At 43.1% G+C, this 27,407-nt stretch overlaps 1 protein-coding gene across 1 annotated transcript in view; it reads left to right on the forward strand.

Annotated features, from left to right (window-relative positions):
* The window catches only part of ANK2 (ankyrin 2), a 158,002-nt gene that overhangs the window by 54,360 nt on the left and 76,235 nt on the right, over positions 1 to 27,407 (forward strand). The window contains exons 5-13 of the mRNA XM_054172469.1: positions 3,092 to 3,190; positions 7,064 to 7,249; positions 8,119 to 8,142; positions 10,152 to 10,250; positions 11,401 to 11,499; positions 20,315 to 20,413; positions 21,481 to 21,678; positions 24,672 to 24,770; positions 24,941 to 25,039. Of these exons, the coding sequence (XP_054028444.1) occupies positions 3,092 to 3,190; positions 7,064 to 7,249; positions 8,119 to 8,142; positions 10,152 to 10,250; positions 11,401 to 11,499; positions 20,315 to 20,413; positions 21,481 to 21,678; positions 24,672 to 24,770; positions 24,941 to 25,039 (1,002 nt within the window). The remainder of the gene's footprint in view (positions 1 to 3,091; positions 3,191 to 7,063; positions 7,250 to 8,118; positions 8,143 to 10,151; positions 10,251 to 11,400; positions 11,500 to 20,314; positions 20,414 to 21,480; positions 21,679 to 24,671; positions 24,771 to 24,940; positions 25,040 to 27,407) is intronic.

The raw sequence follows: 27,407 nt of genomic DNA on the forward strand, positions 1-27,407 counted from the left end.
GACACTTTAGGATGGTGAAACCAAAGTCTAGGGAAAACATGTTTTCTTCAATTTTCAGAGATCTGAGATCTTGAGCTTTGAAATATCTTTAGAAGCAGAACAGAGAAACCAAGTATTGCATATAGCCCTTTGAAATGAAAAGATGAGAAACTGGGAAGGGGATTTTAGATTGACAGAAGAAAAGGAAATGCAGGGAAGGATCTGCTTTTGTTGTGGGCATTTGCATTTACTGCAGGACCAGAGAGACAGAAACTGGCTGTATGGGATACAGACAGACACATCACAGAAACTGCAGGCTGGGAGGAGGCTTGGAAATCCTGGGGTCTAGTGGAGCAGTAAGAAGGAAGAGCTCCTTTGGGACTGCCAGGTAATCCCACTGGGCACAGCTCCCCCAAGGAGAGCAGTCACACTGGGAATCCTAAAACTGGAGTTTTTTGGCCAAGAGCCTCAGGTGTTGAGGTCAAGAAGCTGGCCATTAGAAGCTCTGAAGCCAATTCTCCACTGACAAAGCAGGCTTCACCCAACCAGCAGAAACAAATCAGGCTTGACCTTGCCAGTGGGAGGAATTCAGCAGAATCTTCTTCAGCATGTCTGGAATGAGCAGTTTTACACAGAGACCTTGGCACACTGTTGCAGTTTCTAAAATAAGCCAGATTTGAAGCAAATAGGTACAGTAGTCTTAAACTATAAATAGAGCTGGCAGGGAACAAAACCAAAGGCTATGACTTTATGTGCAGGGATTTTCATAACCCTGATTGCTGTAGTTTCAGGTGTGATTCCAGCACACAAAGAGATTCTCCTTGATCCAATGGGCACTCCTCTGGATCTCTGTGTGGAAAAGCACGTCATACTTTCTGGTACTAAATGGTCATGAAGTCATTTATGTATTGTTTATTGTCTCCTAATCCAGGATTTATTGTCCTGATCCTGCTCCAGAACGAGGGACTTGAGTTGATTAAAAACAGAAAAAAAGAGAAAGATTCTTTAAAGCTTTTAAGCAAATTGATTCAGTCTGGCTTGAAAATTCTCATATTCCCTAAATTTATATTAGTTGGTGTGATCCTTGTATTCATCCATTTAATACTCAGGATTTTGCAAAGGCCATGAGTTGGCAGGTAAAAACCCTGCTATGTTAGACTCCAGCATTAAAATACTGATGAGGCAGGTGGAAAATTACTCTTACTTCTGCCCAGCAGGTTGCCATTTTGTTTCCTTCTGGAGTGGGAAGGGAAACCAGAGCAGCCAGTCAGCTTGATTTCCTGGGGTTCTCTCAGTGCTCTTCTGGACAAATGCAAATGAAACAAACCCAGTCTGTTCATCTTGCCCACTGACAGCTCAGTCCCTAGCCCTGGCAACCCCCTGCCCTTCTTCACCATCCTAATGACACACTGGACAGCGTTCCTGCCTTTTACACCATGATGAGATCCCTTATCTTCCCCACCCTCATAAAGAGCTGCTTGAGGAGCAGCCGGGAGACCAGCATGCTCCCCTGACCTGCTAGCCCCCCAGCCCCTGGGTGGTCATGGAAGAGGCTGGCTTGTGTACCTGGTTTTAATGGTGATTTGGGAGGAGAGACCCTGCCTATCAAATGACTGACCTTACTGTTAGGAGACTTTTCTTCATGACCAACCTGAATTTTGTCTCCTTACTAAACTAAAGACTTTTCTACTTGTTTTAGTCATGATGAACATGCAGAACAGACCTTTACCCTCCTCTGTTATCTTGTTTGCCTTCATTTTTCCCTTTCCAGACAGAATGTCACCAATTGCTAGTCTTTTCTGAAGGAAAAATAGCTTCCCCAGGGAGATATATTTTCACACCAGTACAATGACTGTCTTTATCACAGCAGAATGGGCTCATTGACCAGTGGCCCTCTGGTAGACCACTGGGACCTTCAGGTCTTTTTCTGCAAAATTCTTTTATAACTTGTCATTCCCTGTTTGTGTGGTTTGTTTTTCCTGCAGTAGTGGAGAAAGTCGTGGAGAATAGTGGAGAAAATGTGTCCTTACTAAATTACATTCCCAGCTCTTTTCTTCAGGGTAACAGGAACCTTTCAAGTTATGGTCCTGTTGTGTGGTGTGCTTGCAGACCACCTTGTCCGTGCTCTCTGTAACTGCAATGAGAGTACTCCATCCTTTGGGTCAACACTGAGACTGTTGGAGAGCACTTGCCACAGATAGATTCCTGTGCAAGGCCACTGACATTACATCCCAGGAGTTTGGCACTGAGCTGCTGCTACTAACTCTTCTCTGGTGCCATTCCTTAATTGTGCCCCACAATGTTGATGGAAACGCCAGAATATTATGCAGAGCAGTAGAGAGAAGATCCTTCCCCTTTCATCTGCTCTTGGGAGACCCCCACCTTAAATACTGCACCCAGTTCTGGTGTCCCCAGCATAAGAAAGACACAGAAATTACATTTCTAATCAGTTTGCCAATCAGTTTGATTGGCTTAGAAGAATGTTTTTTAACGACTGCATTATCCAGAGCAGATTCCTTCAAGGTCTCTTGGACATTTTAACAAATGTTTATGATGAAACACTAGGTGAATGTACTGGATGGTCAGAAACACAGCTGATCCTTGCAAGTTGAGTTGCTTTCTGGTTGATGATTTGCAATGTTTTATGTCCTGAAGAATTGTATGTAGTATGGTAAGGCTTCGTCATCTCTACTCAGCTTGTCACAAGGTACAGACTTTATGGTCTCCAGAGGATGGTGTCTTTGGCTAAGCTAATGTAATAAATGGAGGAAACTTTAGCTTTCCTGTCAGCTTTCATAAAACTTTATTGCCAGCTTTGCAGTCCCTGAGCACTATCAGCAAGGAATGGCTGTGTTAATAATTAGTGTGTGCCCAGTGCTTCTCTGGTATGTGTCGAAAGAAAATGAGTGTGAAAGCATGCAGAGTTTACTGGGTTTAAATAGCATTAAAGGTTGCCACACTGAGTTAAAAAAGTACAAATTTGCTCTATTTACATCCTTAGAATGTTTCAGTTAAAGCACAAATGCATTTTGAGCTGAATGTTTATTTGAGGTTGATTATTGGTAATATATTCTGTTTCCTCATGACTATTATTTCCTCATATTCTTCCTAGAATGGCTTTACTCCATTATATATGGCAGCTCAAGAGAATCACATTGAAGTGGTGAAATATCTCCTGGAGAATGGAGCCAACCAAAGCACAGCTACTGAGGTGAGGTATATTGTTCTTCTCATACACATGCTCTCATTTGCCTTTCCCTTTATATTCAGATCACTTACAGTCAGAAGATTGAGAGTATGCTGAGAACTTTCCCACTTTCATTTCAGTGAGTTGTATTTATGTATCTCATCTTTTGCACAGAAGACAAGGGTGAATGGTTCTGGAAGTGGTAAAAAGTCAAGAGATGAAATCCAGCCTGATTCATTTGACAGCAAAATTTAGTGAGCACAGGATTTTCACCTTCAGTTTGTGCCCATTGCTCCTATCAGCTGTCTGGAGAATTCTCTGAGAAATGAATCAGGCTTTGAAGAGAGGACCCTAGGGCTGTTGAAATTACAGGAGGCCAAGGTGGTAATTTTCAGGGGAATGGAGTGAATGGTATATCAATCATAAGCTAAGTGGAGAGGTACAACATTTCCCTTGGACAGATTTATGTCTCTGACAAAGCCCATGAAGCCTGAAGCACCTAGGAGTGCCATCACATGAGCAACAGGGCTATCTTTGTGCTGCCTTTTCATTTGCATTGTAAGAGCTGGGCAAAAATTGGTGAATAGAAGATTATAGTATGTGTCTTCTAGCCCTGGCTGCATTAGGGGGTCTTCTGGGGAAGGTAGCTGGGAGGCTTGCTTCAGCTCTTCCTCAGCCAGCTGAAAAGTGTAGCATGATGTGATTACCATAGGTAGGACTCTGAGGACCATGTCTAGAAGGGTGTCTGAGTATAGTGTAAAAGATTAAAAAAAAAAAAAGGCAATTAGTGTCAACAGTTAGTAGTTGATGAGCTTCCTCTGAGATTAAATGAGTGCAGAATATTTGCTGTCATAGAGAGCAAGAGTGCAGGCATGGAAATCAGGAATGGAGTAGGATCTCTGTGGTGTTGGATCCACAGAACCATCCAGGTAGAAAGGAGAATAAGGAAGCCATTTACTTCAGCCTCCTGGTCCTTTAAGAGAGGAGTGATGACAGCTGGACCTCCTTGACCAGCTCAATTCCTCTGACTCTGAGCCTTGTCTATGGCTTTGTGAAACCTATAAATATTCACTATTGTCTGTGATTAGTATAAATGTGAACTCAAATGACAAGGATCACATCAATGTGCTCAGCAGGCAGTAGGCTGTTTTCTCCTCAGACAATTTATTTCTGCTGCTGGAGCACATGAGTGTAAACACACAGAAGGGTGATGATTTTAATTGCTAGGTTCTGGATTGACCTGCAGTGCTGTAAACCTGCAGGAACATCAGTGCAAGCAGGGCAGGCACCCAGGTAAGAGAGATGAACCTCCATTGCAAGAGGATCCAAATCAGAAGAACTTCCTTTTGCAGACGAGAGGATTTGAGGGCAAGGGGGCAACTCCTGGGTCATATGACAGGGCTCATTCTGTATCCTTCCCTTTTGTTCTCTTTCTGCTGAATGTTCTTTTGTTCCAAGCCTTTGGGATGAGTGAAGAGGCTCTGTGCTGCAGAGTGTGTTGCCTTTGTGTTAGTTCTCTGGATATAGATGTGCCATGTGAAGCAGTGAGAGACTTTGCTCGTGTTTATCACTTTTCCCCACCCTAGTCCATACAGAAGTTTCTGGAACCCATTCTGGACTGCTTTCACAAATGGATGGATTTGAAATGATGCTTTCCTTTCTTTGCTTCAAACTGAACTGCTAATGGTAACAGCTGCTCCACTGTCCCTTCTTTCAATGGATACTGTACCATTTGATGACAGCTCCTAAAATAATCCCTCCATGGCCTGCCTGGATGGTGATCACATTACGTGTCAGCATTCTGACCTGTGAAATCCTGTCCAATTGCCAGGCAACGTTGCAGAAACACTCCTTGGGAAGGAGCTGAGGGAAACTGTGGCTCTCCAGGAGCCCAGCCTGGCTACATCCCCCAGTCACCTGCTTCCAGCCTGTCTCCCAGTAACTTTTCCTGGCAGGGGTGGTCAGGTGCACTGGGAATTCATTCATTAGTTTACAGGCTAAGTCTGTCTTCTGTCAGCAGCAAGGTCAGTTCTCACTTTTGTAGCTTGGAGAGTAAAGGCTGTCTGCTCTCTTGTCACATGACTAGATAGTTTTGGGTTCAGGTCTTGCTGAGGTGATGGTTTCAGTGATCTGGGAGATGGTTTCAGTGGTTGGAGTGTTACTGGAGAAGGTCTGAGTCCCTGTCCTCTTTCACATGTGCCCAGAGTGAACAGAATGAAGAAATGGTACCTTAGATGAGGTGGGATGGCAGCCTGAACTGTGGATGCCACTGAAATACACAGAGGAGGACCTTCTGCCTGGCATCAAAGATTGGCTGCTTTCATGGGGGCAGGTGGGAAATGAAATGCTTTCTCTGAACTCCAGTCTGCCAAGCTTGCCAGAAGCAACAGGAGAGGGAATGCAGGAAGAGTGGTGTCCTTTTAGAGAAGGCTGGAAGATAAAGGGCTGCAAGTCAAATGGATGATCTTGTCTTTGAAGCTTGGAAACTTGCACTGCCTTTGGATGCATTTGGTTTCCTCTAACACTTCTATACATGTGTGCGTACAAAACGAGGGTAAGGATGAGCTCAGTTACAGAGGGCCTCTAATCCAGGATTTGTTCTCATGTTCCCAGAGGCGAAAGGCAAATGCATTAAGCCATTTCGACACCTACTGTAGCCCCAATCTCAGAATTATCTTTCCAGTTCAGCTGTTTCATCAGCTGTTCACCCCTTTTTTAATTCAGTGCACAGAACTGAATCTCTCCAACAGGAGGAACCATGGTGGTATCACTGTTACAACGCACCTACTCACAGTTCTGTGCAGAAGGGAGTGAATGTTATTGGATTACTAAGGGGGAAAATTGCTTTGGCAATTCTTCAGATGTTTCTTTCAGCATATGTTAGCTCTCATTCCTTCCTAACATGGCCTTTATTATCATCTTCCCATATTCCTGATCCAGCTCAATCCTGTCACCTTCCTATGCCTTTTGCAATGGATCTCAATCAGTTTGCTCACTTGCTGGCTCTAATCAACTCTTTAGCTGTTCCTTCTGACTTAAAAGACTTTGTTTTCTTCCCTTCCCTTTTCTTATGTTGTTACTCACCATGCCTCCAGTCACAGACTCAGTTAGGGGATGGCTCTGTTCCTCCTGGTTCAGCTGCCCTCTGATCTAATAATAAATAATCTAATGTTTTCCTGCTTCAAATGAGAATCAATACCTAAACATGATCTGGGTTTCTTGACTCAAAGGCCATGTGTACCTCAAATGCATCTGAAGATCTGCTTTCTTTGTACAGAGACGAGAGCTACTCAGAAACAGGTTCTCTGTGTGTTTTTCACATCTCCTTTGTTCAGTGCTCACTGATCTGTACCAAACCATTGCTAAAAATATGCTTTGTGGCCCATTTTAAGGTGAGATGTAATTAAGAGAGACACTGCAGTATGATCCTTTGCTTGTGCTTGACATAAACACTACTTTGAAGTAGCAAAAGTGTGCTTCTGACTTGTTTGAACTCATACCCGAGCTGAAATCATAGAATCATGGAATTGTTTTGGTTGCAGAAGACCTCTAAGGTCATTGAGTCCAACCATCAACCTAAGACCACCATGGCCGTTAAACTATGTCGCAAAGCGTCAATATCTGCAATGGTTTTGGACACCTCCAGGGATGGTGACCCCACCAGGGCAGCCTCTTCCAATCCCTGACCACTCTTGCAGTGAATAAATTTTTCCTAATACCCAAGCCTCCTCCAGAGCAATGTTGAGCCTTCAATGTCATTTTGCTGCAGACAGTGATACAGAGCTAGAGAAAACTGGGTGATGTGCTTCTTAAACCTGTGTGAGAACAGTGCTGTGCACACGCTGAGGCTGCACTTCCCACAGCTTCCTGAGCGCATCCTGTGTTCTTCTCCACCAGGATGGCTTCACTCCTCTAGCTGTTGCGCTGCAGCAAGGCCACAACCAGGCGGTGGCCATCCTCCTGGAGAATGACACCAAGGGCAAAGTGAGGTTACCAGCTCTGCACATCGCCGCTCGAAAAGACGACACCAAATCGGCCGCGCTCCTGCTGCAGAACGACCACAATGCCGACGTCCAGTCCAAGGTAACGCCGCTGCCGCGCAGGTAACCAGGTAGTCATGCAGCCCAGTGCCCTTGGGCAACAAACTGCTGCCTGCATCTTAATGGTTAAAGGCAATTTCTGCTGTGGGAAAGGCAAGCTGCTTGACCAGTATCACCAGTAATCTACCTACTTTTGCAGTGTTTAGCTACATGGTAATTAGAAACTATCCATTTTTCACCTTTTTGGTTATCCCTCCATTTTTTCTGTTGACCCTCCATTTTATAGTTGCCCCTCCCTTTTCTTTTTTAGTTACCCTTCCCCCCTTTTTTTTAGTTAACCTTCCCCCCTTTTTTTTAGTTAACCTTCCCCCCTTTTTTTAGTTACCCTTCCCCCCTTTTTTTTGGTTAACCTTCCCCCCTTTTTTTAGTTAACCTTCCCCCCTTTTTTTTAGTTACCCTTCCCCCCTTTTTTTTAGTTACCCTTCCCCCCTTTTGTTTTAGTTACCCTTCCCCCTTTTGTTTTAGTTACCCTTCCCCCTTTTTTTTTTTAGTTACCCTTCCCCCTTTTTTTTTTTAGTTACCCTTCCCCCTTTTGTTTTAGTTACCCTTCCCCCTTTTGTTTAGTTACCCCTCCCTTTTCAGTTACCCCTCCTTTTTTAGTTGTCTTACCCTTTCTCTCATTATTAGCAAATTAGAAGGCACTGAAATGGCAGCAGAACCACTGCTTCCCTATTAAATATGATACTGGTTTCTTGCCCAGGGGAATATAGGCTGTGTTTAAAGTTAATGCATGCTTGAGTGGCTTTTCCCATCATTAACAGCAATAACTCATTTCAAAAAAGCAACATAGTTCTTCGTTTTGTGGCCAGTCTTTAATATTGTTCCTCTTCTTCCCAAACCATGCTGCATCAGATGATGGTGAATAGGACGACTGAGGTACCGAGATCAAACATTTTTAATTATTCTTTCTGTTATCATTATTTTCTCTGCTCTGTGGCCAATAGCTCGTTGTTATTTAGCACTAGAACCGAATCTACAGCTCTTATTTGAACACACAGAAATTCATGACCCAGCAAACCTGTCTTTATTAAGTCTTTTCCTTTGAGTTTCTTTTGTATTTGTATCACTACTGAAGTAGACTTTTGAGAATTCACATCAGTTCGAAGAAGTCTGAAGCTAGTAATGGAGCTAAGAGGATAAAGATGCTTTTCTAGCTCAATTTCATTAATTATGAAAATGCATTCACTTGGTGTAACTAAATTAAGATGTCTGGTTCAGCCAGAATAAGGGTAAAATTAATTTTCCTTCTTTTACAGTAATAAATATAATCAAATCTACCAAGGTTAAAACTCTTTGAGTGCATCTGCTTACTTTTGTTCTTAGTATGATCTTTTCAGTCAAGTTTTGAAAAGTCCTTAAGGGGTAGCACATAATCAGAAGTTACCTGCAGCAGATAACGTTACATTTCTCATATAGATTCTGGAAACACCAACTCTCATGGGTCTGGTTGGCTAGAACTCTGATATCTCCCCTGAAGATTATTGCCATGTTTAGGAAAAAGAATGGTTTCCATTCTTTTTGAATGCCTGCTTTGAAAGAGTGGAGTTTTTCTGTTAGATGAGGGAATGAATTTAGAAGGCAGGCACCTGTGTGGTCTGTGCACATTTGAGCAAGCTGCTGCGAGGCAGCTGGTGACGTGAACTGAAAGGGCAAGAGCTTCTCTTGGCATCTGCCCATGGGTGTGTCCTTCATTGTCCTTTCAGTACCTTGTGTCCACATGAAGGTAGTTCTTAGTGCAATCTGCATTCGCTCTACAGCCTAATGCAGTATTGTATCTGTGTGTCTAATATCCTCAGCAGGCATTTCCCTGGTAATATATCACAGCAAGAAGGCTGTGAATTTAATGAGTGTTGGACTCTGCTTTGACCAGCATCACCTGTGAACAAACAGGGACGTAAATGGAATATGGGCAAAACAGTGGGCTGAGGTGGTGTGTTTTGGGAATAAAGTTGATCTCAGAGTGCAACATCTGCCTGTATTTCTTTATTCCATCAGTAGTCTACTTTTAAATGATGCTTTGTACGCTGAGAGAAATGAAACCTAGTCAAAAACACCAGCCAAAAATCTTTCTCTTTCTGCAACCAGCAGTAAGATCTGATCAAATCAGTGTAAAGCTCTTCAGGGAAACCTCAAAAGCAAAGTCCTTGAATTACTTATGAGACTAAAAGCTTGCTCTGGGTCCCAGTTTTTGAAAAATTAATCTTTTTTATGTTGTTGTCAAGCAGTTCTATATTTCGTAGCTGCGGCAGCTTTCAGCTTCTCGTTTTCAAGAGGCAATAAGTATTTGTTTTGTTTTGTTTTCATGATGTGTAGATGGCAAAGATTCCTCAGATCCTTTGAGATCCAAATTGTATATAAATATAAATAATTATTCTTCTGCTGTGCTATTAAGTAGTCTCTCATGCACATCAGGTTCTTGGGTTACATATTGAGTAAGTGCTGGTTTCCTAAAACACACGGAGAGAGGAAATATGTTGTTGATATTTCTAATTCTAAGAGCAGTAAAAGAAGCCTAACAACTTCTGTGGTCATTTATCCAAACCCAGTAAAAGATGCAGCCAAAAAGATCCATGTTGCTTCTAAACTGTAATAAAAACAGTCCCTTTATTTCCTGTAAGAATGGCTAATACATTAATCTGTTCTATGAAAGCTGCTCTCCTTAAGGGCCCCATATTCAGGAGGCTGACAGGAGAAGAAAAGAACGAAGCACTTTGGATAACCTCTCATTTGAAAATTGCACTCTCTGCCTGAAAGGCTGAGGACGGACAAAATTGACACAACACGCGTGTTTGCCAGCAGCTTTTAGACTTTGGAAGCCAAGTTGTAGTGCAGCTGATAGTCTTGGGTGAAGTGGCTTCTGTACTGAGGGCTGTCTCCCTTTGTAGAGTGGCTTTACACCTTTGCACATCGCCGCGCACTATGGAAACGTCAACGTGGCGACGCTCCTGCTGAACCGAGGAGCTGCTGTCGACTTCACGGCAAGGGTATGGAACCATTTCTCTCTCCTCTTAGTCACAGTAGCCTACAGAAGTGGGAGTGCTTCTCTGTTTAATTCTTAGTCAAGGGTAAGCGGGGGGCAAAGTAATGCTGCGATTCTGTTGTGTTCAAAGATGTCTTGGGGGGGGGGGGGCAGTAATTCTTAAAGGCTGCTCCATGCAGTGCACCAGAGTCCTTGGGAGTTGAGTAGCCACCAGTGTTCCCTGCTGAAGGAAGCAGGCTCCTTTGCCTAGCTCCAGAAAGCTGATATTCCCATAATGTGTCAACTCACTTGAGCTTTCCTGTCAGTTTGACATGCTCCAGAAATACACATCAGGATTTCTGGGCTTTGTCAGTATTTACTATCCTACTTTAATTTGCTTTTTCACACAGACACAGGTTTTGAACAGTAAAGCAAGGTATATTGCCATTAGAGAAGTGCAGCAATAAAAGCACTAAATTAATCATGGCTATTCTTTTATGGAGAGCAACTGCAGAGCTGCAGAATTCAGTGTCCTTGCTGTGCTGTGTTTGTAGTCTGAAGCAATCTGGCAGTCTGGACCTCCACACAGCTCCTGCATTACAAGTTTTCTCTTTAATTTTGCCAGGCACACTTTGAATTACTTTAAGGTTCTGCCTTTCAGACTGACTTCCTCCTGTACCCAGTCTGGAACAGCTGCCAATATTCCCTCTTTCCTCACCCCAAGTGCTTGCAAAGGCTTTCCACCTAGACAGGACCTACTCCTTTATGCTATTGGCATTGCGCTAAGAAGGTTCCTGTGCGTAGGAGTCGCACGTTCCTGTACTCTGTGTGTGTTGCAGTGATTTAAATGCACCAGTGTTTTGTGGATATTGACCCACTGGGACTCTGATCTATGTTTGTTTACCTGTCTGACTCTGGGACTGTGGTGTTTGCTGCTTTGGCAGATGTGCTGCTTTGTTTATTAAACTTCTCCTAGCTATGGACAAAGCTCTTGCTCAGGAAGGAATTACTAACTCTAGCTCGTATGGTGTGTGCCTAGCTCTGATGCTTAAGTACATTTCTGTTTATTCTCTACAACGTGATGGTCTCATTTTTTTGTGATCAGAACACAAATTCATCACCATTAGGCACTTTCAAATCCACCATGCTCATTGTTTGTTCTTTTCATGGTGTAGAATGGAATCACCCCACTGCATGTGGCTTCCAAAAGGGGAAACACAAACATGGTGAAGCTCTTGTTGGATCGTGGAGGGCAGATCGATGCCAAAACCAGGGTGAGTCTTTCTATTCCCTGAATATCATGTTGCCCCTTCTTGGGAAGGGATTGGGATTTTTGCTTGCTTGGTTTTGGTTTGGTTTTGTTTTTTTAAGCCAAAGACCGGGAACACCAAGATTCATAGCTAGGAATTCAGCTTCAGTGATTGTGTCCTGTTCTCTGTTCTTAAAGCAAGACATCAGATGTGTCTGTTGTAAATGGTTCTGACTGGAGTCAGATAAAGAATGGCAGGTATTTGTGATAGCAGGAGGCAGAAATGCTCCTTCCTTTAGGCTGTATAATCTACCTACATCAATCAAGAAAAATTGGAGGAAACGGATCTTTCTGAGGAAATAAATCTCTTAGTTGGTCCAGCTTCTTGTGACCCAAGAGCCTGTGTGCTGCACAGCAGTGGGAAATGGAGGGGCTGGACTCAGCTAAGCCTTCCAGTCCCCTGACTCCTAAATGTCTGTGCCTCATGTGCCTCATGGAAATGGCTGGGGTGGGCTGGCTGTCACTTTTTATTGAAGAGTCAACACTGGGAACAAGTAACCTACTCTGTGCCAGCAGCCTCCCACCCCTTCCCCAGATTAACTGGAGAATTAGGTGATGCTCACTGGCTTCCTTCTCCCAGTTGGCCCATTGAAATGCCACATCAATATTGTGTTCTTTATTTATGGGTGATTTTGTGGTCATTTAGGACAAAAGAAAACCCCACCAATTTCTATGGGCAAAGTTAATGATTTCAAATGGGATTTTGGGGTCATCTAGGAAAATGTGTTCATTTATGTGAACTGAACTGCACAGGTATAACTTGAAAGCTGCTGGGTTTTAAGCCCTGATCTGCAAAATTATATCTCTCAGGTAATAGAAGGTGTTTTAGAACACAGTTTAGAGCTGGATGTAAGAGGTTTTGTTTAACAAGGTAGAAAGGTAGAGGACATCGCAGTCAACTACCCTTGTAGCTGCTTGAATCGCTGCAGTTTATTAGTTACATCAACCATTTGCTGCTTCATAAGCTTGGAGGACAGTTGTGGTTATTGTGAAAGTCTACATGAGATTATGATTTAGGTTATTGACTATTTGTGAAATTATGTTCCTCTCTCTTTTTTCTTGCAAACTACTGATGATGGAAAATGCTGCCTCTCATGAGGGTGTGCAGTAAATCATCCCTGCTCAAATTTCCCACATTAAGTGCCCAAAATCTCGTGGTAGAGAGGCATGAAATGGTAGTAATGCACTGCAGTCCAGATATTCCATGTGCTTATAAGCACAGCAGTGGTACAGAAGTGATCCATTTGGCCTGTGGAATGACAGCATTGAATTCACCTCTTTCCTGTGCAGCATTTAGATACTTCTAAACATGTTGATGCAGGTGATTGTAAAGGACAGCTTGGGTTTTCAGAGGGCAAGGTGTGTCCCCTTCCCCACTCACTGTGAATGAAATTGAACAAAGAGAACTTTGCCCAGCGTAGGTGGAAGGTGCTAATTTTAGAGTCTTCTCATTCCCTTGGCTTCCTGCCCTTTGTCAGCTGCTACACTGGCTCAAAAGTGGTTGGCACAAAGGTATCAGTGCAAACCCATAGAGGTCTCCTAAAGCACACATGCATCCCAGTTTGCACAGGCTCAGCAGCTTCCTCTTGCTTTCATCTCCTGCCTTCTCCCTGCTCCAAGGCACACGGCGGTGGTCGGCTGCGTGCGCTTCGCAGTGGGGAAGATTCCCGAGCTGTGGTTTTGCTGTCAGTGTCTCTGTGGCGTGATCTCCTCTCCGTGCCAGCTGTTTATATCATCTGGGTGTCTTTCTTTTCCCTGTGCTCTGTCCGCATGCCTTGTGTGCTTTGCTATGGCCGTGAGTATGTAGGGCATTGAAGAGGTAGGTTGTGTGTCGCATGCCATGCATACGTGTGTCTTGTACTCCAAAGGACAGACCCCTGCCTCCTCCACCTCTGTACTAACATGCTTGCCTTTCCATACTCTCCTTTGCATCTCTCCTGAGGAACACCTCCATTCTTCCAGTAGGTCAGATTCACTGGGAAACTGGAATTCAATGTGTTAGGATACTGCTTGGGCTTTTCTGCTTGGTCTTCACACTGCAGCAAAAGAAGCTCTTTGCTTAAAGTGCTCATTGCTTTCATTCCCTTTATTTTTAACGTGACATCTAATGAGGCATAAATTGAGATGCAAAAATCTATTTTCACAGATTTGAAATGAGCCTCAGTGCTTTAATTTTGCAGAGTTAATCTGTGAAATCCTTTTATGTTTGGAAATGGTTCTTTGGAGCGACCCATTAGGAACCTCTGTATTGTCTGGGAAGAAAAAGGCTAAATTAACATGTATGTTCTTCAAAGGGAGTAAATGATGCATGTGTCCTGCTGTTCATAGTTACTGCTGCATGTCAGAGGAGAGCCCTGCTCACTGCAGGAATTGCATATTTTTATTTTCTATATATTTCATAATGTATTTGCTAACATTTTGTGGCATTTCTCACTAAAGATGTAGAATTGCTTGTAAATTTACTTGCCACACTCATACATAAAAATACCATTTGCTGAATATTTGAGGGCAAGTTTTACCCTTTTCTTCTCAAATTGCTACTAAAGAAGTTTTCAAATGTGGAAGTTCACTTTTCTATATTGTAACTAAAGCCAAAATGTACAACTCCATTCCCAATGGTATCATTAGGATACTGTTATTAGTCCTGTCTGTGATATCAGTGTTTGTGCTACTTCTTTTCACACAGAAGCCCTGCCTAGAGTTGTGTTTGCTAAGTAATTCACAGGTTACTCTGCTCTTGTGAGACCCCACCTTGAATGCTGCATCCAGTTCTGATGTCCCCATCATAAGAAGGACACAGAGCTGTTGGAGTGAGTCCAGAGGAGGGCTAAAGGCTGGAGCACCTCTGCTATGAGAACAGGCTGAGGGAGCTGGGGTTGTTCAGCCTGGAGAATAGAAGACTGCAGGGGCACCTTAGAGCTGCCTTCCAACAGCTGAAGGGATCCTACAGAAAAGCTGGAGAGAGACTTTCCATGAAGGTGTCTAGCAATAGGACAAGGGGTGGTGGTTTTAAGCTGAGGGAGGGTAGGTTCAGACTGGATCTTAGCAAGAAGTTGTTCAGTATAAGAGCGGTGGGACTCTTGAATGGTTGCCCAGGGTAGTTGTGTGTGCCTTTTCCTGGGGGAGATAAAAAGAAACATGGGGAATGGTCACAGCTGGTCAGGCTCATGGGATATCTAGTTCCCTCAATGGTGGGAAGGTTGGAGGAGATGATCTCTAAGGTCTCTTCCAACCTGAGCCATTCTATGATTATGCTAAAACATTTCATATTTAAAATCTTAGTCAAATCTACATTCCCACTTTGAGAGGAGGAAAGCATTTACAACCTTCCTGAAACACTAAAGATTATTACAGGGAGAATTCTGGTAGGCAGTTAAAAGCAGAGCAATTTCATCATAGCCAAAATACATCTATATTTCTACCAAAAATATATGCTCTGATATAGTGGAATAGTAACAGCAAGGACATGTGGGATATTGAGGTGTTACTGGCCATGAAATGATTTTAGAAGTGTTCTTTATGAATGCAGTTGTTACAGCATTTCTATTTTTATCATCTCTCTGTATTACTTGCATGGGGAAAAAAAAAAGGCCAAAAAGAACAAGAATGTGAGGCTTTTATAGGTTTTGCCTGATTTTTTCCCCACTTCTGAAATACAGCATTAGTCACCTTAGTGGTGTTTCCATTATTGTGGCACTATGCAAACACTCTTGAAAAGGGGGAGGAACACATTCACCTGTCTCAGGCACTGAAGCCATCACATATTTTGTCTTCTTTCTATTGAATCTTGCCAGCATTGAAATTAAATTTTTCTTGCTCTGAGACTTTTCTTTAGCCTCCTCTTGCAGGCTTTTGTCCAGAATATTTACACTTGAAAAAATTTCCCTGGAATGAAACAGAGCATGCAGTCTTGGAATGGGAAGATTATTGTGTGGGAAAGTACCCATGTGGTGTGCCTGGAGCCTGGCAGCTGGAGCTGGAGGGGGGAGTAGATGAGATAGTGGTGGAGAGAGAGTCTGGTGAATGCCATTTGGGTTGGAGAAGAGCCACAGAAAATAAAGGAGGCTCAGCTGGAGCTGAAAGGAGTGGAAGGTTGGTCACAGGGATCTACAATGCCAGTGGGGAAAGAAAATCAAGGAAGCTGTGGGGAGTGGAGCTGGGATTTGGTTGGGTTGGGTCTTTTGTGATGAATGTGCTTCAGACACCTCTTAGCAGCCATTCTGGAAACCTACTGAGATTTATTTATGTGTCCATGGGTCATGTGCTCTGCTATTTCCACGTGGCAGCAGGTTCCCACCATAAAGCTGCTGTAGAGGCTCCTGACCCTGCCTGAGCACTGCACTGTGCTTACTGTGGGTTTTTCCTGCAGTCAGGCTGCTGTGATATTCTCTCCTAGTCTTCACCCCTGCACAGAGCACTAATAATTCATTGGCAGTTTTTGCCATCCCTAAAGCAATACCAGATTATAAATATCTAAACACAATGCAGATATTTGCTATAAAAAATTCAGTGGATTCATAAAAGGTTTACGAGGGAGAGGGAAGGGATGTTGGACAGATTATCTAAGCAAGCTACATAATGACTGTTATTTGGAGTTACTGAAGTTAATATCTTATCACTCAGGCAAATGCACAGTCTGATTTTTGCTGTATTTTTAGAATTTGTGCTTTGAGTGGCAGACCTGGAGGAGTGCCTCAGAGCATGGTTAATTAAGCCAAGGCTAAGAGATTAGAGCAAGGAGATTTGCCTTGTTCATTTTCACAGAGATAAGGTTCAGAATCATAGGATCATAGAATTGTTTAGGTTGCAAAAGCCCTTTAAGATTATTAAGTCCAACTGAGGACTTTGTTTAGTAGGAACTCTGCTCTGATGAGACCTTACCTGGAGTACTGTGTCCAGCTCTGGGACCCCCAGCACTAGAGACATGGGCCTGCTGGAATGAGTCCAGCTGGAGCACCTCTCCTATGAAGCCAGGCTGAAAGAATTAGGGCTGTTCAGCCTGGAAAAAAACTGGGAGACCTTAGAGCTGCATTTCAGTATCCAAAGGGGACCTCCAGGAAGGCTGGGGAGGGACTGCTTAGAAGGGCTTGTAGTGGTAGCATGAGGGTCGGTGGTTTGAAACTGGAGTAGGGTAGATTTAGGTTGGACACCAGGAGGAAGTTCTGCACAATGAGTGATGAAATACTGGAACAGGTTGCCCAGGGATGTGGTTGAGAGATTCAAGATCAGACTTGATATGTCCCTGGGCAGCCTGATCTAGTTGGAGGTGTCCCTGCTGACTGCAGGGGGGTTGGATAAGATGATCTTTGAGGGTCCCTTCCATCTCGATGCAATTTGTGAGTCTATGAAAAATGAATATCTGCAAAGGCCTTTTTTTGTGGAGGAAAGTTAGACAGTTTTGCACATCTAACATACAGAACACCAACATTTTCCTTCACCCTTACAAAAAAAGAGAATCTGCAACTGCAGCTTAGAAGAACTCCAGGAGAGCTTGGCCTTTGATGTTCATGTGCTGTCATCAGTCTTCATTCCAACGAGCACCGAATGTGCCCAACTGTCCCTCTGTAGAGGTGCTGCCCATATAATTTCTCATTCAGAATCTCTTGTGAGCACAGCTTCTTTTTATCTCAGACTCTCTGGTAAGCTGAAATAGAGCATTTGAATCACTGTGAACCAACCCAATAATTTATCTTCCCGAGCCCTGCAGTTAGGAGTCATGAATTCAGAATTAATTTTGCAGGTTAAATAATCATAGAATCAATAAGGGTGGAAAAGACCTCAAAGATCATCAAGTCCAACCTGTCACCCAAGACCTCATGACTACCACCAAGTGCCACGTCCAGTCCCCTCTTGAACACCTCCAGGGATGGTGACTCCACCACCTCCCTGGGCAGCACATTCCAATGGCTAACAACTCTCCCAGTGAAGAACTTCCTCCTCACCTCCAGCCTAAACTTCCCCTGGTGCAGCTTGAGACTGTCCTCTTAAGCTGAACAGTGATTGACCAGTGATTGATTTTCACCAAAACAAGGCAAAAGTTTACCTTTGATTTTTGAGAGCCATTTAAGAAGAAATCAAGAGTGGTGGAATTTCATCACTTCCATCCACACAGAGAGTTACGGTGTCAGTTCTAACAGCGACCCAGCAAAGCATGAGCTAGGGGAGTACCATGTGTGGGACAAGAGAACACCAGGTGCAGGCTGGCACTTGGAAGATGGGAACATTTACCACTCCATTCTGTACTCTTTGGGATGAGGAGATAAATAGTGGACTTCTTAAGATACAGAATTGCTGAATCCCTTGTCTTCTGGCATGGCAGCCTTTGTGTTTGTGGGCCATCCATTATCCCTGCTTCAAAGTCTGTGTCTCTTCAGTGTTTTGTGTCCTGTCAAGTGATGTATTTGATATTAGGGGCAGCATTTGTTTTTAGTTTCCATACTCAGTGTGCCAGTTAGCAGGGGGATGATTAAACCCCAGCACATAGGGAAACTCCTTTTGCAGTGGTGCGAAAGAGGACTAGTTTGGTACACTTTCGATGTTGGCTGCTGTCAATTTGTCCTCAGTGTATTATGTACTAATTCTTCTACTACAACACATCTCTCTTTGCAATTCCCCTCCTCTCTGAAGAAAACACATAGCAAAACTGGAATCTGAAGGATTATAGGTATAGAAGAAGGGACAAGAAGATGGTTATGTGGGAGGGCTGTAAAGGTCGCTGCTTCATTCACCTGCTGGAAAGAGCACAGATAGTAAATGATGATGATGCTTTTATAAAAGCAATAATATGATAGAACAGGTAGCAAATGTTTATCTCTGCTTTTAGAGGGCATTATAGATAAGAACAGAGGAGAAATCATGCTTTATAATGATTTAGTCCATATTTTCGTTTCTTGTGGAGTTGATGTGTTTCTCAGCTTGTAGTTTCCTTCTTTTTTCTCCCTCTGAGGATTTGCCCTGCTTTTCTTCAAGGGTTCACACAATTCTGCCTTTTTTTTGGCTGTTGCATTAAGTAGAATAACATCAAAATCAATATGCAGATAGGGAAAGAACCTCCCACATTGATTAAAAATGTAGAGCACAAAAGGCCAGAAACTGGGAAGAAACACCAAAGAAATAACTTCCCTACAAATACTCTTGGGATATATTCTCACCTTAGTAATGCTGATGGGAATTGTGCATCAATCCCTCTGGCAGCAAGATGAAAACACACCTCTGTTGTGCATAAGAAGACTTGATTTAGGGGACTCTGGAGCTTCAGCAGAGGAAAAAAAAATTACAGACAAAGTAGTTGCACCTGATTCCTTTACAGTGCTCCCAATCTGCCAGGTGTTCAGCAACCTGAATTCTGTTTGCAGCTTCGATCTTGAATCTGTTGCAATTCATTGCAAAGCTTCTGTGGGACTTAGTGACACCTCTGCCTCTCAGACACTGAGCACTGGGGCACACCTAACACCTTCACAAAAGGGAAAAGTCCCTGGAAACAGTAGATAAGTAAGGGAGAAAAATTCTCCCCTGCAGGCTTCAGCTCCAGACTCAGAAAGGTGCTCTGTGCTTTCCAAACTGGGGAGGAGGGTGGATTCACCTCTTGGAACTACCTGTAGTAAGTATTGCAGGGCTATGCTTGCATAGCCCAAGTGCTGTAGCAATTGCAGTGGCACTGTGTAGGCTACAACTACTTTGAATTACAAAAATACCAGCAGTAGAAGTAAAAACAGCAGTGTAGATTGCCTGCAAACTCCAGCACACCAAACAGTGTATCTGTGCATGAAGCAGGGTCACTAACTCATACTTAAGCCATGGTTTTGCATTTTTGCTGCTTTTTTAACCTCTAAGTAATGTATCTCAGAGCAATATATTAATCTTTTAATCATGCTGTTACTGGGTTCTTCAGGAGGCACCCTTGAATAATAGCATCCACCTCATCTGAGCACTGTCCAAAGGGAGGCGTTTTTTAGGTGATTGAAAGCCGTTACCATTTCACCTCTATAAACCCATCACTGAATGAGTATTGGTGACTTCTTTGAGTGCATGCTTGAACAGTATTGAGGTCTAATGAGATGAAGAGTTGGGTTTCTGTATCTTACCCATTGTTTGTAGCAGAATTACCTACAATGCATTCTCTTATTAAGTGTTTCCTTGCCACATCTTCTGCTGTGATCATTACTGAGTAGCCTGAGCAAGCCTTTTGGTATAGGTGGTGCTCTGCAACAGGAAAAGTATTGCAGGGCTGCAAAGAGTTCTTAGCTCTTTGCTCACCACTCAGTCTCAGAAAGGAAAGGGTTTGTTCTGTTTGTTTCTCTCTTCCTTTTTTCCCCTTTGTTTTAAAATCTTCTTTCTCCTGCTGCCTGTTTAAAAGAAACAGCAATCAACAAATAATTCCAGAGTAAATTTTCTAGCATGAACATTCCTTCTTTCATCCCCTGCATCAAAAGCAGTTTGAAGGATAAGGGCTGATGAATGGAGCACCCTTGGCCCAGCAGACATTATCCAGGGAGAGGCAATCCAATCTCAAAGCCGTGCAGAGGAGGAGGGGAGGAGGCAATGCATGCTGACATTATCCTCTTTGATAAGAGATGTCAACACACAGTGGGCTTCCTCTCTGGACTGGTAACTTTGGTGTGTCCTTTACTGCTGCAAGGAAGAATAGGGGTGAACCTTCATGTTGTGGAGCCAGCTTTTTCATAAGCTTGTGGGGCTGCATTCCTGGAAGGATGCTCCTCAGAGTCCCAGGATGGACAGGTGGGGATGTGCTCATTTGTTTTCCCTCCTTTTACTTCAAGGATGGACTCACCCCACTGCACTGTGCTGCAAGAAGTGGACATGACCAGGTTGTGGAGCTGCTCCTGGAACGAGGTGCCCCGCTGCTTGCACGGACCAAGGTGTGTGTTTTGGTTTAGATTATGTTAACAGCTGGGTGGAACTTTCCACAGGATTGTCAAAGACACTGAAAAGGACAGGGAAAAAGACAGGAACATTTCTGTTCTCCCAAAGGAAATGTATTAATTGGTAGAATGATCCAGAATAAGGCTTTCTTACATAAGCAGGGACTATCCTTTCCAATATAAGAAATGATATCCATTTCTTGGCCACTCTCTATAATGTCAGACTTGATGCATAGTGCTGCTGCAAGTGCTTCACTTGTGCTGCTTCCTCAGAACAAAGAGGTAGCAAAGCTGGGTTCCTGCTGCCCCTTTGGTCAAGCTAACTAGAAAAAGATAATTGTGGTGTCATAGCAAACCCCACTGAGCAGCACTGCTCATAAATACATTTCAGACTGCCTGCTGCCATTAGTTGGAACCCAGTGGAATTGGAATATTGAAGACCCCTGGAAGATTAGGAGGGACAAACATTTCATATACAAGTTTCAGATCGTTGCACTGTTTACTAGGCCCCACTTCCTCAAGCATGGCTCAGAAGAAGGGCAGTTAGACCCATAGTTATCCTTATTGCAGACTCAAGTCTTCAGCAGGTTTGAACAGAAAATCTTAACCGTGGTGGTGGTTGAAAGTATGACTTCCCAGAAGTTCAGGGGTCAAGTTTGCCAGTGTAGTTTTTTTTTCACTGAACACTGAAAGAAAAGTAATCAGTTCCATACTAAATATGATGATGAGTAAGTAGGTGCATTTCCTGTAATTAACATACAAGCTGTGTCTTGGTGTTATGATGAATATCCCAGAACTGTTTTATTAAATTGTGAAGCAAGACCCCACATTCTTTTGCTTTAATGAAAATCTGGTATGAGTTAATGCTATGATGTCCCTCTGAATTTGCCTGTGTTTGCTGGAAGGAGAGGGGTGACTTTTGTCAGCTTTCTTTCCAGTCCACAGGTCAGATGTGGATCTGTTTTGTTGATGAGGCTACTCTGCAAACTCACGATGGCATCCTTCTAGTGTGTGCCACCAGTTAAGCATCTGTTACTAGAAGTTGCTGTCCTCTTTTGCCACAGAATGGACTCTCTCCACTTCACATGGCGGCCCAGGGTGACCACGTGGAATGTGTCAAACACCTGCTGCAGCACAAAGCTCCTGTGGATGATGTCACGCTGGATTACCTGACCGCCCTCCACGTGGCTGCGCACTGCGGCCACTACCGTGTCACCAAACTCCTCCTGGACAAGAGAGCAAACCCCAATGCTCGTGCCCTGGTAAACCAATCCCACCAGCTGCACTCTTTGTTACACAACACTGCCCAGGGAAGATGAGTAGTAACTCTTTCCACTAAAGCTAAGTGAAGACTTTGCCAGCAAACTCCAACTGCCTTCAAGAGCTGCAGTGACACAGGGTTACAACTGCTGGTTACCAGTGATGTGTCTCATGTCATTAGGCCTCATCACACACCATGTCCCATGGCAAGTGGCTGTAGGGTCAGGTCAGGAAGCTCAAGAGTGTTCCTAAAATCAGAGCCATTTCTAGTCAGTGTTGGTATTGTACTGGATTTATAATTCAGTTCTCCATACTGTGTGATACAGTACACAATCTCTGAGCTTTCAGCTGAATCAGTAAGTTAATTGGCATGGAGAAGCTACATTAAAATGCTAATATTTCTGCAATTATCCAGTGATACCATTCCCCTCTGTTAGGTGCCACTTTTCTTCCTTTTCAAAACACAGTTCTTCTGATGCTTACAGGAAAACAGGTATGAGTGCTTTCATTCACTGATCAGACATTTATCCCCTGACTTTATTTGGCTTTGGGGCCATACAGAGCTTTCAGGAGTATGTAATCTCTCCAAACCCAGACAAGATTCCATTTTTCTTTAATAGGAAGTGTCCCCATGAACTGTTAGTTGGAGGGAAGTTAAGATACCAATAGATTGCGCTCACTGGGGAACAGAGACTCTGAACCTCAGATAGTTTTGCATGGCAAGAAGTCCTCCATTGTCTGTTGCATTCAGTTTCTCCACAAAACTTCCACTGCAGGCCACTCTGATGTCTTCCCCAGCCTCTTGGCTTGACTAGGACCTTGTGTCTTGTGCCCTTAATTCCCATACTTCCTTGGAACTGACTTTTCTGCTGCCCTCTGATTCTTTTGCTTCTCCATACTCACAAATCCTGTAACCTCTTTTGCTTCTTCCCCTTATGTTATTCTTGTTTTGCTTTCTCAGTATTATGTTTACTTAGTTACCTTTTTCAATGCTGTTTGCATCCTTTCTTGCCAGTCTTCTCATTATCTTTACCTGTCCTTTCCTCAACACCCACATACACATGTTGTATGCTAGCCCAGGCATTTTTGTTCTTTTCTTCTATGATCAGAAATAGACTTTCTCTTCCCTTATGTCCTTTCCTCCCTCCCTCCCCCCCCCCCCCCATCTCCTTCCTTCCCTCCCTCTCTTCCTCCCTTCCAGAGAAACATCTGGAATGAAAGGAGAACACCCTCAGGCTGCTCTGCCTCTCTGTTTTTTTCCCTCCAGACTGGTATTTTTTTCCCCCTCTCTCTTGTTTTCTCTCCCACCAGGGACTTGTCCCCTCTGGCTTGTTTATAGTATTTAATGTATTAAATGATGCTCATAATTTGCTAGTGATATGTTTTTTTCTACTTTCTCCTCTCCCCTAACAAACTGTTCCTCACTTGAACAGAAGTAGGAAAAGCAAATCAACTCAGGCAGTAAAATCAAGAGAAAGCACAGAAACTTCCGAAACAGAAAAATTCCCTGTAAAATATATGGAGATATATGGTATGGGAAGTAAAATATCTAATGGTTTTGATTCCTTCCTTAGGAACTGGAGAAGGCTAATGGTGGTATATTATTCAGCAGAGTCCTGTGATGGAATACACTTCACAAAGAATTAATTTTTCAGCTAGATTAAACAAAAAGAACCCTGTAATTTGGGGATACAAGCACCATATGAGCCCTTAGCTTTGGGGATACAAGCACTACATGGGTCCTTAGCTTTTTCCATTTGTATATGCTTTAAAACACCTTCAGATCAACTAGTAATTAACACTGCCCTTAACAGAAACTGACTGTAGAATAATCTGTCACATGCTTTTTTTTCCCCATGAGCTATGATTTCACTGATCAGTTGTTTTCTGCTAGCTGGTTGTTTAGCAATACTGATCCTTTTCCTTAGAAATTACAGCAAGTTTTCAAACATTACCTAAAATGTTACCTGTGCTTGTCACTAAAACATTCACATCTGGTGAATTATGTGTTTGCTTAGCTTTAGGCACACACTTAACCTGCATTAACTGTAATAGTACATCAAAAAAAGCTTGAAGTCAAAGCATGCAGTATGAAGACATGCTTTGATTTGAGCCCCAGTCTTACTGAACAGGCATCCCAAAGGAACAAGTATATTGGTAAGCACATCACAACCTATTGTCTCACAATACAAAATGCAATCTTAATGTAAGATATTCCCTTCCACACCCCCCTTTCATCCCTGTCCCTGCTTCATTGAATTTTAATCCAGGTGAGGGCTGACACCTTGCTTTACAACTCAGCAGGGCAGGAGTAAAGGAAGGGGGTCACATCCACTTCAAGAGTGAACACTTTGTGTTGTGAAAGCACAGCTTAAGTAGTGATTATGTGTGTAATACCTCACAGAATGCCGCAGACACACATGAGTACAGTGACCTGTAGATTGGTGCATAAATAGAAAAGTAAATACAGCTGCTTAGACTACAAAGGCTAAATTAAAATTAGATACAAATTTAGATTTAAAAGACAGCTAAGGTCTGGCTGATTACTCTCTTACATTCCTAGAGAGGTATAAAATGTGCTTTATAATTTCAAAAGACTCTAACTGATGTCCAAGTGATCACTATTAGTTCTTACATTTTGCTTGTGTTAGACAACCTTGGGAACCACTTTAAGTTATCCTTCTGTGTACATGTGTGCAGCCTTTGGAACCACACACAGACAGGCACAGCCTTACCTTTGGAATTCAGAATGGGCATGCCTGCATTTTGGTTTTGGAGGTGGAAGTTCAGTTTCTCTCCATCACATGAGAAGAAAGCAGCAGCACTGCTTTGTTCTGCCTCAGACTAGAGGGAGGTGTCTGTAATTCATAACCTGTTGTGCTTAAAGAACAATTGCTTCTGGTAGTCTAACACTGCTGCTCCCGGTGTGCCGGCGTGGAGCTGTGTGGGGAGTGTAGCTGCATGTTTTTCACTAACATGACTGTCTTTTGCACAGAATGGTTTTACTCCACTGCACATTGCCTGCAAGAAAAATCGCATCAAAGTCATGGAACTCCTGGTGAAATATGGGGCTTCAATCCAGGCTATAACAGAGGTAGAAAAATGTTTCATGTCCTGAAGAAACATTCCTTCTCTCTCTCCCTTTTTGCTTCCTTTTTCCTCTCTCCTCTCATGCCTCACCTTCACTTGTGTTTTATTGAAACGAAGAAGCCCCTTCCCCACGCCCGTGCAGAGGAGTAAAACTGCTCTTGCTTTGTTTCGCAGTCGGGCCTCACACCAATACATGTGGCTGCATTTATGGGCCACTTGAACATAGTCCTCCTTCTGCTGCAGAATGGAGCCTCTCCTGATGTCACTAACATTGTGAGTATCGCTTTGACTAGAGTCATCTGTGCAGTACCTCCTCCGAAAGGGGTCTGTAGCTCAACCAAAGGTCACATTTTAATGATACTTTAAGGCTTTCTTGAATTTTAGGACAAATTCTTCTAGCACCTTTCAGTGGAGAAGGGGGAAGGGTGATTGTACGTGCATTGTAAGCCAGATGAGGTTTCATGTGGTCTTCAACATTGCTCGAGTAGGTCAAGTTTCCCTTAGAAACAGACAAAGCTCACCAAAGATACCCAAAACTGAATATCAGCCAAGTCACATGAAAGTGTGTTTCCGTTCTGAAGGATGGAACTGAAGTCCAAATGGCTCTAATTTCTGCTTGCAGAGCTTCACTGGCTGCTATGAAATCATGCCATTTGTGTCAGTGAAAGGGCATAAAACGCTTAAAACCTAACAATTAAACAGCAAGGAGAAATGTGAAACTGGAGACATTCCTCTTGCACAGGAAATTCCAGGAACTGATGCCTTTTGAAAGAACATGCTTACATCTAGAAAATGTGACCTTTGGGAGGTAACACAAAATGCAGAACGTGCCTTACCATAGAAATCAGTGTTTGTAGACCAAAAGCCCTGTTGCCAAGAAGAATAACAACCAAACAAATGCAGTAGTTTTCTGAGCTGTGTTTCATAGATGTCTTGCTGTTGGGATCTGCCAGTATAAACAAATATTCAGCTTACATCCACCTGCACTTTGGAAGTAGCTTTTTACCAGTAAATACTACTATAGATAAGTGTTTCCAACAACAAAACAACAACAAATGTAATAACCCAGGCACGATGGGCTTCTCAGTTTTTCCTCACTAGACGACTCTTACACGGAACCTAGTAAAATGTTGAGCACACTGAGTTGTTTGCTTGAGTTGTTGGAGGACACTTTCCTTGACAAAGTCTCTTGGTGCTTTTCAGACTTCTTTTTTATAGAAACAATCTTTATATAAAATCTTTATTGGTGGTATGGAAGCCAACAAAAAATTCTCGTGGAAGCAGTTAAAAGTATTATGTTACCAAACATTTGTGTGCAAAGTTTCACACTTCACAGTTTATGCTATGCAGGTGTCTTGGCTTTTACTTGGTAAACTGAAGGTCCCTGTTGAATTACAGTTTCCAAAAGCTAAATTGCTTTGCTAATTCAAGTACAAAAGGTCTCTATAGAAATCTGATCTTTAAAGTGTGTGAAATGTAAACCTGATTCCCATTTTAAACAGCTCATTCTTCAGGTAATAAAGTTTCTATAGATGAAACGCTCTATTAAGATTTGTAGCTAGGGCTGTGGGATTTTGTTTGTTGCCTTCCTACTAATCACAGCTGGTAATAGAGTGTTAGTTGTAAAATGACAAGAGAAATCAACTCCTGGTTAAGAGGGTTTGCTTTAATTAGAAGTTCATAACAGTAGGCAAGGTCAGGCTGCTGCTTTTCCTGCATCTAGATGAAGGACAAGGTTCCTGAATCTGATGTGAAAGATCTTAACTGGAGTGTTCATTTTGGTTGTTTGACTTGGTGTCGTGGGGGTAAAAAAAGCCTTACAACAGGATCTACTCCAGCTCAAGAGTAAGGAGAAGGAACAATTAACACAAAGAAATGATCAGCCCTGCTGCGTTATCATAACATAAACATACAGAGCTCCTGGTTGTAGAACTGGCCTCATTTATCAGCTGTTGATGTTGCATGGGGACTGCTTTAGTCCAGTGTAGGACACTATGCTCAAAGAATGTTGGACAGTGCAAAGTTAAGCTACAAACACCAGGAATGCTCATTGTCAGTGTTCCTCTGCAAACCTGTGCAAAAAAAATGCTTTGAATGCAGCATCCATATTTCATTATCCTGACCTGAAATTCCACATCACTCGAGTCAGCTTTCCAGAATTTCATATTCTCCTTCAAATTCTGTGGGTTACAAAAGCCTTGAAAGAAGATTCACTCCATAGCCTGCAGCCAGAGCCATGCTGCTGAGCACAGATTTTACACATTTCATATGCTGGCTCAGTTGTGCACAGCCACTGCAAGGCCTTTTAGTGCTGCCAGCTCCACACAGTGTGCAGGAAGGGACCATCTGGAAAATGAGCCCCTTCCATCTTGAGGCTCATGTGCCTCACAATCCCTTGAAAGAGACATGCTCAGTAGACTCTTTATCTCCTGTGTGGCACACAAGCTGATGCACTGACATGTGGAAAGCTGGGAAGCATGTGACCAGGGGAGCCTGCATGGCAGGATTTTCTGTCAGATAAGATTTTCATTCTGACCCTCTGTACTGCGATCACATTTGTCTGGAATCCCTTTCCAAACCAAAGCGTGCCCAGGCCCAGTGACACCCTTCTCACTGACTGTTGGTGGGTCTGAAGCCAGAT

Source organism: Dryobates pubescens, chromosome 24 (assembly GCF_014839835.1).
Source record: "Dryobates pubescens isolate bDryPub1 chromosome 24, bDryPub1.pri, whole genome shotgun sequence".
NCBI lineage: Eukaryota > Metazoa > Chordata > Aves > Piciformes > Picidae > Dryobates > Dryobates pubescens.